The 12,360-nt window shown below is 45.0% G+C and overlaps 1 protein-coding gene across 2 annotated transcripts in view; it reads right to left on the bottom strand.

Annotated features, from left to right (window-relative positions):
- The window catches only part of USP53 (ubiquitin specific peptidase 53), a 57,203-nt gene continuing 44,843 nt past the window's right edge, over positions 1–12,360 (bottom strand). For both annotated transcript variants that reach the window (XM_069104894.1, XM_069104893.1), the window contains 2 exons: positions 4,068–4,152; positions 1–3,051 (listed from right to left, as the gene is read on the bottom strand). In XM_069104894.1, the coding sequence (XP_068960995.1) occupies positions 2,160–3,051; positions 4,068–4,152 (977 nt within the window). In that variant the 3' untranslated portion in view covers positions 1–2,159. The remainder of the gene's footprint in view (positions 3,052–4,067; positions 4,153–12,360) is intronic.

A 12,360-nucleotide genomic window follows, 5' to 3' on the forward strand; every position in this document is an offset into this window, starting at 1 on the left:
TATTTGAAATGGATCTATTGTTGCTGACGTTACAATGATGCAAGCAGCAAAGTTAAATACATTGTTATTTCAAATAGAACTTTACAAATTTTACACTTTTTACAAATAGTACTAAAAGCTTTAAAACAGAGCTTTGGATAAAGGATAGAATGCAATTTACTCGGTCAGTTCAAGTATTTCTAAATTGTGTAAGGATATAAACGAACAATCATTCAGGGAGAATTTCAAACCTTTGAGAAATTTTAGAATAAATGGAAGACAAACGTAAGTCAGGCCAAGATTTGGTTACAAAGCAAATATGCATACTTTACAAGTAATTATTTTCCATTCTTACATCAAAGCACAGCAATTGAATATTATCACATTTCAGAATATTCTCAAATACTATAAGATGCTTATGATTAGGTGATTAAGAAAAGATCTGCTTTGTACATTTTAAAAACAGGTTAAATTTAATATAAGGAAACCTGGGTAATGCCAATTTCCCATTTCAGTGTGCAGCAGCACGTCTGTTAAGTAACAGATTTCTTAAAGTAGGACTTCACAGACCTCTGGGAGGTTCCTTATCTGCCAAGGAATCATCTCTGGCCATGTCAAAGAAAGGCTGGACCAGATAGTGAATTTTACTAGAAATGGAAGTACTGGTTATTAGCTATTGTGAAGGATCTACTTTATCTTTGGTAAGTACTTTAATTCTCCAAATCTCTTTGCTTCCTCAGTTCTTCCCTTAAGATAACAGAAGAAGTAAGGTCCTTGAAAGCAGCTAGAGTGAGGGAATAAAGTGGGTCATGGTAAGGGAGGTGCATTCAGAATAACAGGGCAAGAGAGTTACCAGGATGGACCACAGCTTGAGGCTCCTCAGGTCTCAGGTGATACACAAGCTCCAGGCTCTGAGACCCTGGCATGGCTTCACATATCTTTAGGGTTATCACAGAAACCCAGCTTCCTTCCACCTCCCACGAAGGCCACCGACTTAGTGCAAAACAACTGGACTTTTTTTTTTTCCTTTCCTAAAAGCCACTTTACATCTAATGGAGAACTGCTCTGATTTTTATGCAAAGGCTAGCTGGAAAGAGAAGACCTCTGCTTTAAAAGGTCTGCATAAACTAAAAGATGCTTCAAAATAACACTTTATTAACATTGAATTCCAACTGGCCATCTGAAGAGCATAAATTTTCCAAATTTAAGGACACACAGAAATCAGTTTGCTGGGTGGCCAGTTACTAACTATGAACCTTAGTTCCCAGTGTCTGGGGAAAGACTCAGGCAGCCATGGAAAGTGTTCATTGGTGACTTGTAGTAAGGGGCTGATGCCACTTTCTAGCATTGGTTCTTAGCTCCCAAAACACAGAACAAAAACACTACCTTCACATGAAATCAGAGAAAACACTTGCAAGATACAAATGTGCTAGAGGCTAATTGCATGTTTTTTAGCTTACATGATAGCAGTAACATTCATGGCATACCAAACTCACTGGCTCACTGGATCTGTGTATAATAGAGCTCCAGGAGGGAGAGATTCCTTCCCTTCTGTTCTTGATTTTGAAAAACTGGTGTCAGAATCACTCACAATTAAGGCTTTTTCCCTCCCAAATGCTATAAAAGGATAAAATTTACATGTTAATCTATTGTTTAAGACACTTGAAGGTATCATAGGTAGCAGACTATCACAGAAGTCAAAAAAAACAAGACTATGGGCGAAACCTCTGGCTGTTTACCCATGAAAAGTGCTTCCTCCCAAGCAAATACTGCGCTGACTAGTCTTGCCATGGTCCAGACACACGGCAGCATTGATCAGGTATATGTAACTGCTGGCAAGTTGCATACCCATTGAGCTAACTACCCTGCAGGCCACTGGCTAGCTATGTGTGTGTGCATGCATGGCTGGCTGGCTTCTGCAGCAGTGCCTGAGGCCTGCATAATGCATCCCAACAAGGCCCACCTAGGAAAGGTTAGAAGGCTGTGATCACAGCCAACATCCACAAGGAAGAAGAGGTGTAAAGGGACCAGGCTCCACGGACACGGAATGCCAAGGTTTGCAGGCTTCTACTCTTAACTCCTTCCCCACAGATCTCAGCAACTGCCTGTGGTCTATTCACATTTCTCCGGTCTGAGAGGTACCTGCCTGCTGGAAGTGTCACTCACACAGCTGGCCGGGTCTAGACATCGGCTGGCTCCAGATGGTCATGGAACACAGCTTTCAGCCTCGGTTCAGTTTGGGATAGAGGCTTGTTTCCATGTATATCACTACTCTCTGGAAAATAAAGCTTGGGTCTCTGGCGGTATTTCAACCTGTATGTATCAGTCATACAGCTGTCCACAGAAAAGTAGGTGGTGAGAGAAACTATCCCATGAGGCTGTGGCACATTGGGCTGTGGTTCTAGTTGGGGAACACCTTTAGTGACCACATCCAGAGGGGTCTGGAAGTCAGTGGGAGGACTGCATCGGGTCCTGGGTTTGTACTCAGCAAGTTCTTTTCCTTGAACTGCCCCTGCCTGGGAAGGGGCACTGATGGCATGCTTCTGGAGGTTTGGAGGCTTAGCTCTCCCCCTCCCCGAGAGTTCCAGCTCGGGGAGGAACTCCTTCTCTGACCGTGACACTGCCATGGCTTTAGCATACTTCTTTGGAGGCAGAGGAGGTGGCAGATTCTGGCAGGCGGTGGGCTCTAGCACCCCACTATTATCGGAGGGGCTGATGGCAGCTTGTTTAGGAGAGCTGCACAGCTCCCCCAGACTTAGCTGGGCAAAGGACTCGCCTGCTTTCACATGTGTCGACAGCTGGGACGAGGGGAGTCTCTCGTCATTGTCAACTAACTTTGCTGAAGGAGAATGATTAGGAATGTGAAAGGGGACAGATCCCCTAGTGCTGACCAAAGACGCACTGTTTTTTTCAGGCTTCTCTGAATTAAGCCTTTCAGGAAAATGGCATTCATTTGAATTTTCAAACTGCTTTTCATTTGGTTGTGGGATGTGTTCCCTTGTATCCTGGTCCTTGAAGATCTGGGGATTTGATAAAAACAAAAACTTCTCGCTGGCATCATGCACGTGAGACCTAAAAAATAAAGATGAAAATACAGATGGAGAATAAACCACTTTCACACACACATTTCTTATAGATTTTTTTGAGCTGTAACCCATGTCTGATTTTCGACACTATTCATTTAAAATATTTCCCATCACAGTGAAGACACAATTTGCAATATTCCTGAGTATTTTTGATCTAAGTCCAAAGAAAGGTTGTCTAGCTATCTTAATAAAGATCGCTGGTCCTTGGACTAAGAGATGGGAAGGATCAGTGACCTCAGAGATCCAGTCTAGTTCTCACTTTACTGATAAAGAAACAGATGCAGAGTGACTTGATGATTTTCCATTATTACTCAAGTCAGTTGTCTGATACAGAAATGTAGTAATCAGTGAAAACAAACTATTTACAAGTTACGGGCTAAAGTTTGGTATGTGAAAGAATAAAGGAACCAATAATGACAAAAACCCAGAGGGCAGCCTGGTGTGGTAGTTACAGTCCTGGCCTCAGGCAGCCCTGGGTCCACATCCATCCTGGCTGTGGGACTCAGACTCCTGAGCTGCACAGGATGGGGCAACCCCCTCTACCAGAAGTGAAATGAGAAACAATGAGGAAATTGAAAATCTTCAGTGCTGGGGCTTAAAGCTAAATAATAAATCCAGTGTTTGAAGAGGGCAACCTTTATAGAGGCAGTAGTAAAATGAACATTAAATCATTAAAGGAGAAGTTGAATCAATCCATCCGTAATAAGCACTCTGTGCCAGGCATTGTGCTGGGTGCTTCCGATACTCCCTAGGTACCAAAGGAGCCCAGATCGCAGGGAGCCCACTGAACACTGGATGGCTAAGGAATGTCCCATCTACAAGTGACATATGGTGATTTTCTTGAGTAATGCTGCCTCCTCTTAGGCAAAGGTGGGGATTACAACACTGCATAGCTGTCTGCTATTAGGAAACAAAAGTCATTCACAATGAACTGCATTCCCTGGCAAGATTAAAGGACAGCGCTATCATTTAGGATTTATTTCTTAGTGTCTCTACCATTACCTCTTCATTGAAGGATTATCTACTTGTAGATGCAAATCGGGGGATCCACAGGCCACTTCTGAAATCTTGATGTTTTCTCTCAAATCTAAAACGAAAAACCCCATCCAACATTTAAAATGATTCTTCAGAACTTACTCCATTTTTTTCCCTTCTTGAAGCTCTTTTTCAAGAGGGTAACTCTGCAGTGATCTCCTTTACCATTGAGAGGCAGCTTGGCCAAAGACTGGCCAGGCAAAGAGCCCCAATTTGAAGTGTACTTGGTCATGGGCATGATTGCCAAGGTTTTCTGTACCTCTGCCGGAACACAGGGATCACTGGTAGCATTTCTCTGAGAGGGTCATTAGGAGACTCCGGGGAGATCTGCACAAAAGGATTTCTAAATCCATCCCCACCAGATCTCTGTGAAATCTCTCTTCTGGCCTATGTCCAAACCCAGAATTGAAAAGAACATCTCAGCTGCCACTAAGACATGTGGCAAAAGAATCCCAGCCCCTCACTTGTCATGGCAACCCATCCCACTGTAAGCACCTGTCCTGATCTACAGCATACAGCAACCTCTCTGCAGCTTCTACACTGGGTTCTGCTCTCTGAGGCCAAGCAGAAAAGGCTCGATTCCTCCTTTATCTTAGACCACCCTTCAAATACTAGAAGACAGCTAGCATGTCCCCCAGTCTTCTCTTCTGTAGACAAGTATGTCCAGTTCTCTCAGTCGATGCTCATGGAACATCAACTCAAGGCCCTTCCTGGTGGCCATCCTCTGAATGGACTCCAGTTTATTGATGGCCCTTCTTAAGTGCCCAGCACCACCACAGTCCTCAGGTACACTCCGAAGAGGGCAGAGGACAATGGAACTTTCTCTTCCTGTTAACTCTGCCCCAATTAAGGCAGCCCAATGTATCGTTAGCTTTTTTTTTTTTGGCTGCCCTATTACACCGACTCCTGGAAATTACAGTGACCCACGTGTCCTCACCCCAAAGACTGACTGCTCCTAAATTACAGTAGATTCAGTCTGACGCTAGAGGCGGCCTGAGGATGAGCCTCATGTTATTGAGTCTCAAAGCATGCTTATTAACAAGTGGCCACATGTAGCATTAATGTTCAGAATACAACAGGTATACTTTTCTTTCTTGTAACAAAATATCCTTTTTTACGTGTTTCCTGGAGTTAAATGACCTATATATTTAGAGAAAACTTTTCTGAAAGCATGGTTTACGGCCTTCAAAGTGCTATAGCAGGAAAAGGGTAGGAGGGAGGGAGGAAGGTGAGACCAGGTAGGGAGGAAGGGACGAAGAGAGGGAAAGGAGGGAGGGAGGGTTTTTAGTGTCCACAGGCCCAGCCCCCTCCCTGCTGGGACTCCGTGTAGCTGCCTCTGGCACAGCAACAGTATAAAAAGCCTCATGTCAGGTCTCGTGAGCACATTTTCTTATTAACTGGTTTGTCCTTTTAAGTACTCAGTATCTTATATAACTAAATGCTGAAAACCAAAATTAAATAAAGCAGTCACAAGGGAGTTCATTGTCTTTCTTCCCAAACCTTCCCCTATTCCAACATCCCCTCAGCTGTTGAGGGCACCATCATGCTCCTTGTCCCCCAGACACACGATTTGGCTTCACCCTCCACACAGCCAAGTCAGTGCCAAGCCTTGTTTCCACCTTCCTTCTCTCCATTCACACAGCCACAGCCCTCGTTCAGGCCCTCTGTGCCTCTTGCCTGGACTATCAGCCTAGCCTTCTGACTGACCTCTGGACCTCAAGCCATCCTCTATTCAGCTGCCCAGGGGATTTTCCTGGAGTGTATTTCTTGACATGTTAGCCCCCTATTAATGGAGCTCCACTGTTATCTCCAAGATGAAATAGAAACTGTTTCAGTTCTTTATAACCTGGGGGGAACAGTCTACTGATGCTTTATTCCCACCAACTTTAGACCCTAAGCCAAGCTAGCCTATCTCCAGTCCTCTGAACATGCTAAGCCACCCTGTATGTCCGCATTGGCTCCCCCTGTACCTCCAGTGTTCTCCCATCCATTTACATCTCTTGGTTTCATCAGTACCTTGGTCAAGACTCCCAGCTCAAATCCCACCCCCCAAGGCAGGAGGCCTTTCCTGGGCCCCCTTCTTCAGACGACCCTGATGTTTCTTATTCACTCCCTCAAGTGCTAGTGAAGGCTTGATCCCAGGGCTGCTTTCTCTGATGCCCTGATGTTAGTTAGCATTACTTTAAAGCGTCGTGTCCCTCCATACCCTGGGTAGCTGTGCAACCCTGGACAAGCAAGGGCAAAATGAGATGTTTGTAAGCTAGCCAAGGCTAAGAAGGCATTAGCTGTGTTAATCCCCTCCACCAACCCCAAGAGTTCCTCTTTCATGAGAACCAGGAAAACAGGCTCTCTTCCTGCTTGTGCTCACGCTGCCCCACACCAGCGTCTGACTTTATGCAAAAACAGCACAACAAACACTTGTTTTATGTCAACAAAAGGCCCCCAAGCACTGGTGGGACTCCTCTGGACAATGGAGGGCTTCTTTTTGATGTCCTAGCAAAAGTATCAAAACCTTGTATTTTGTTTGTTTGTTTTTTAACAGATAAACAACCAGTTAAGAATGGTGTATTGTACTCATGAGACCTGATACATGAGGCTTTTTATAATGTTGCTGTGCCTCCACAGGCAGCAAGATGGAGTCCCAGCAGGGAGGGTGCTAGGCCTGTGGATAATAAAAGGGAACTAAAAAGGGATGTACACCTGAGATAACCATGTTTAAAGAATGCCCTCCCTCCTCAAGCCTTGGCAGGACAATCAGGATGTTGCTGGTAAAATCTGTTCAGTGACTTCACTAAGTGGCTCCTATCATGGACATTGCATCGCAGAAGATACATATAGGGTGCAGGTCAACCTGGGAGCATGCCAGGGAAGATGGGGAGGTGCCGGTTTTCCTTTACTGTGGTTTAAACTTCCTTCTAGTATTTCTGAGTGAATGAGAAACACTTTTTCTTTAGATCCAAATGGAGCCTCCTTCTCATAGAAAATACACTGCTCTGAACACTGAAGTTTTGTCTTCTTTAGCCAGGACTACTAGACTCCATAAACTCTCATGTAAACACTGTGAGTGTATATTGATTAGAAATGCAAATCAAAACAACTCTGAAAGTACCCCATTTTACTGGTCATATTGGCTAACATGACAAAACTGGAAAATTACAAATGCTGGAGAGGATGTGGGAAAATTAGAACACTAATGCATTGGTGGTGTAATTGTGAACTGATCCAACCATTCTGGGGAGCAATTTGGAACTATGCCCAAAGGGCTGTACAAATGTGCATACACCCTTTGAGCCAGCCACTTCTAGGGCTGTATCCCAGAGAGATCATGCAAGTGGGAAAAGGACCTATATGCACAAAAATATTTATAGCACCTCTTTTTGTGGTGGCCAAGAACTGGAAATTGAGGGGATGCCCATCAGTTGGGGAATGGCTGAACAAGTTGTGGTATAGAACATAATGGAATACTCTTGTGCTCTAAGAAATGATGAGCAAGCAGACTCCAGAAAAACCTGGAAAGACTTCTATGAACTGATGCTCAATGAGTGCAGCAGAACCAGGAGAACATTAAACACAATTACAGACACGTATCTGTGACGACTAACTTTGATAGACTTGGCTGTTCTCAGCAATGCAAGGCTCTAAGACAAAGCCATAAGACTCATCCAGAGGAAGAATTAGTCTGAATGCAGACTGAAGCAAATGCTTGCTTTCTCTTGTGTTTTTGTTTTGTTTTGTTTCTCTCTTGTGGTTCACTCCACTGGTTATAATTCTTTACTACTTGACTACTGCGAAAATGTTTAATGTGAAGGTATATGTAGAACCTATATTGGATTACGTGCCGTCTTGGGGGAGAAAATCTGGAACTCAACAAATTGTGGGACTGAACATTGTAAACTAAAAATTAATAAATTTAAAAGGAAAAGAAATTTGAGTGTATGAAATGGGCATTTTATAATCTCTTCAGAACAGACTTTGTCATTCCCTACCAACTGCCAACCAACCCCTGGGAATCAACTCAATCATGAGCCAGAAAGACCCTGTTTACGTACAAGTGGAAAAACAAAACAAAATAGTTTGAGGTTTCATATAAAAAAGAAAACGTGTGGTCTGAGCCTGTTAATGCAGATAAACTCAGCTCATCTCTGTCTTCGTACATGTCACTAACAACGAACACAAGGCCCAGACCTACGGTAATCTTACCAAGTAGAACACTGTCTGTGAGAGCTTCACAAGAATGGACAGCAGGAGGCAGCAGAACCTTATAAATACATGTACAATCTTTTTCATGCTCCTGGAACTCACCAGTGACACCAGGATTCCAACAGACTTAAAAATAGATGTGTTATTTTTCTCTTCTGCTGACACAGACATGCATGCATGGTTAACAAAGCAGACTGGAGTCTTTACTGGTAATTCTGGCTCTGGGTACAAAACTAAAATGGCAGATTTTAACACCACGCACAGCAAATCACCAGAGCATAACAAGCTGGAATGATAAAGTCATGAAAAATCTGACTTGGTATCAGGAGAAAAAGGCCAAATCCTGACATGTCCCTGTTCGCAAAGTTTATCTGAGTAGCCAACTGTGCTGGGGACAAAATGCAAAGTAACACGGCACACTGGCCACATGCAATGTGTTCTTGCTACATTTTTCATTCTAAATTTTAGGCAAAAATTTACAGCAGTTCTGGAAAACTGAGCACACACAGAATTTCAGAAGGCATACTACCTCAGGAAATTCTGAAGCGAAGGCTGCTCTGTATACTTTTGACTAAGGTCACCAGTGTTCAAAAGGAGAAATGGAGAGACTTGATTATTTTAAAAGCTATAATATAAATCACAGCCAATTTAAGAGGACTCTCAAAAAAAGGGGGCTGGCTTTTTTTCATCTTGACACCTAAGAACTGACTGTGAATAAAAAACAAATTTAAAAATCATACAGTGTATTGAGTCTTCTCATGACAGAGCATTTCAGGATAAAGTGTGACTTCACAATGAGATCCACAAGTCTTATCTTTAAACAGGCTGCCCTTCAACATTTTTAAAGGCTACTAGAGAAAAGTGGCCAGTGCCTATTTTACTAAGTTTAGAGTATATTTTTAAAAAGAAAATAATAGTTATTCACTAGGCAGTAGGCATGGCTGCCCCAGTTCCTCCCCAGATTCTCCATGGCCTTTCCCCTTTAATCCATCCTTCATGGTACCAGCCAAGGCTATCCCACCATCCTAACGCACAGCCCTGGGCTAGGCTTAAAAACTTGCCATAGTTTGCAGTTTACTACTTCCTTAGTGAAATGCTGATGTCTTTGTGTGGCCCCCATGGGGGCCTGCCTGGCCAGCCCTCACTACTGTCCACTGCTCAGGTTTGGCCCTTTCAGGCTTTCCCCGGCTTGCCTTGTTGCATTCCTTCCTTTCCTCAATGAGCCACTATGCCAGCTCGTCTACAATCTACCCAAATGGCAGTCAAGACGCCTGCACTAAAAATGGATGCTCCGCTTGGCAAGGCTGCCCATGTCACTTGGGAGAGCTTGAACAGTTAGCAAAGGGCTATCCTTTTCCCTCCTGACATCCAGCTGCTTCTTTGTAGCTTCCCCACCCTAAACTTGGCCATATCTTCTGAGATAGCAGAACAATCTTAACGCCTCTTCAGGCCAACGTCCTTCAAACAAAGACAGCTCGCATGTCTTCCTGATGCTGAGTGAACATCAGGTCCTTCAAACCACCCTCCCACGGAAGGATCTCAAGGTTTTCACCAGAGCAGAGAAGATTCTCTCTAAAAGTCAACGCCAGCCTCTTCCCAGCATTGCTCTAAGCCGAGGACGATTTCACAGCCTTGTTTTATTTTAGGAGCTGAGACTGGAAAGACAGAAGCCCAAAATGTGTGAACTGGGGGTTCAAAGGTCACCTAGTACAGTCTGAAAAGGACTCCCCTTCTGTAACACCCAGCCTGAACGTAGTATCTCTGGCACTGATAATAATCACTGGCATTTGGAGAGTGCTTTAAGGCTTAGGAAGCACTTACCATCCTCAGGGCCACCTTGGGAGGCAGGTGCTACGTTATCCCCATTTTACATTTGAGGAAACTGAGGCAGACAGTATAAGACTTGCCCAGAGTCACACAGCCAGTAAGTGTCAGAGGCTGAGTTTGAATTCAGATCTTCCTGATGCTAGGCCCAGCACTCCATCCACTGAGCCGCCAACTAGCCGCCTTTCTGCTGCTTTTTCGTATCCCTTACCTCATCTGAAGTTCAGGAGCCACAATGAGGCTGCCCTAGCAGGTGTTGCTTTAGTTTTACGAAAAGAAGCTAATGCATACACTGAGCTGCCAGCAAGGCCAGGGTGCAGCGCTGAGAACCCGGGCCTCCTGCCTGCTAGCCAGAGCCACGAGTGCTGCCTCCAGCTATGTCTCAGGTGCTAAAGTGAAGACCAAATTTGGGGCCTTCCAGGTCACTCTGCAAACCTGTGACCGACTCAGCAGCTGCCCTCCTCTGAAGACCTACTGTGTGCAGAACGTCGTGCTAGGGCCACTCAGGGACATGGTCTGACCCCCAGGAGACAACAGTGCAGGTGACTGGGCTGTGATCGGGCCCTCGAGCTCGACCTCACACCATCTGCCCTGGGCTTTCTTCCTTTCCTCAGTAAATGTCTCACAGGGATGGCTTTTGTCCTGACACATTCTAGCTGCTACTGCTGTCCTTCCTCATTCTGGGGAACAGAAATGAACTGCTGTTGGCTACACATATTGGCAGATTTACCTATTGCTCTGTTACTGGTGCTTGGCAGTGCCCAGTGCCCAGTAGGTGCTGAGTAGATGTGTTTTCTGTCTGATAGCCGTGGCCTTTCCCCCCCTGCTGGAGTCTCCTATACAGCTTCCACCTCTAGACTCAGGGTTCCCACAAGGAATTCAGAGGGAGGGGACACAGGCAGCAGCTCATTGTTCCTCACCCCAGGAACAAGGCCCTACTGATCCCAGCCAGGCAGGGCAGAGACATAACTCTCTGGATGAGCTCACTATCCACAAGAATCGGAGACTATTCCTATCTAATAAGATACTGTTAGTTGCTAATGGCTTTCGTTTGTGTTGGGCCTTAGACATACCAATGCAGGAAGTGAAACAAGGAGCTGACATTCTAATGAGGACACATCTAAGAAGGTCCAGAATACACCCAGAGCAGTGAGGGAGGGAGGCCATTGGGAAGGTCAGGAAAGGCTTTGTAGCAGAAAATAGAGCCAAGTGGTTTCTTCTTGATATGGGAGAAGGCCAGGACACAGGGATATCTTTGTAGGAGGAACGGTAAGTTCTGGCCCCAGGAGAGTGAGGACTTGAGGACAGTGCCAAGGCTATAGGCCTGGACCACTGCAAAGACGGAGGGCCCTTTGACGGAACTGGGAAGCTCAGAAGAGGGGAGGTAAGACAACAAGCTCTGAGGTGGTCTTGCTGAGGGGGTTTCCACAACAAGACTCTTGTCCAAAAGTCAATTATCTGAGGATATTCATTGCAGCCAGCAGGAGCCTAGAGGGGCAGAAGGCCAGACCGGTGTTTAAGGACCCATACAGTGCCACAGCACCTAAAAACTTCTACATCCCCCTTGTTGGCAAACTAAATAAAGAACAATTCCAATCCCAAATTCCCACGCCCCCAGCCGATTCCTGAGTTCAAATAAGTACAGATTTAGAAAAAGAGAAAGAATGTCCCACTCCCCACCAGTCACCATGGCGGGGCCTCCAGAAAGGCAGGAGTATCCATATCAGTCAGAGAGGGGCCAAGGTGAGGCACCATCATCTCCACTTGGAGGCTGATTGGCAAGCCTGTAGAACTGTCCATCTCTAGCTGCCTGTAATGAATATCCTCTAATCCCCAGGGCAGATGCTGGGTTACCACATAATTACTCATTAAGGGACATTTGCCACCAAATGTAGGAATGGAATGAATAAGAGAAACTGATCAAGTCTCATTTTAAAACTCCTACAACTCAGCTACAGCCCCTATTCTGGTAGCTGTGGCCCCAATTTAAAAATGAATAGTGCAAACAATCTACAAGTGCCCAGAAGGGATAAAGAAACTTCTGTGCCCTGAAATGGTCTGGGCCTTTGGCATCAGTGAGGCTTATGCAAGGCAAAGGAAGAGTGGAGACCAATCTGGGAGCAGAAAATGGCAGGAGCAAAGGCATGAAGCTGGAAGGAACAGGAGGGACTGAAAGCAGGGAACTTTAGTTGGACTTGTGGGTCCCTTTCAGAAAGCAATAGGAGATACACTGAGA

The sequence above is a fragment of the Petaurus breviceps genome, unplaced genomic scaffold, assembly GCF_028583685.1.
Source record: "Petaurus breviceps papuanus isolate PSGF00001 unplaced genomic scaffold, PetGlider_PUasm1.0 689, whole genome shotgun sequence".
Lineage (NCBI taxonomy): Eukaryota > Metazoa > Chordata > Mammalia > Diprotodontia > Petauridae > Petaurus > Petaurus breviceps.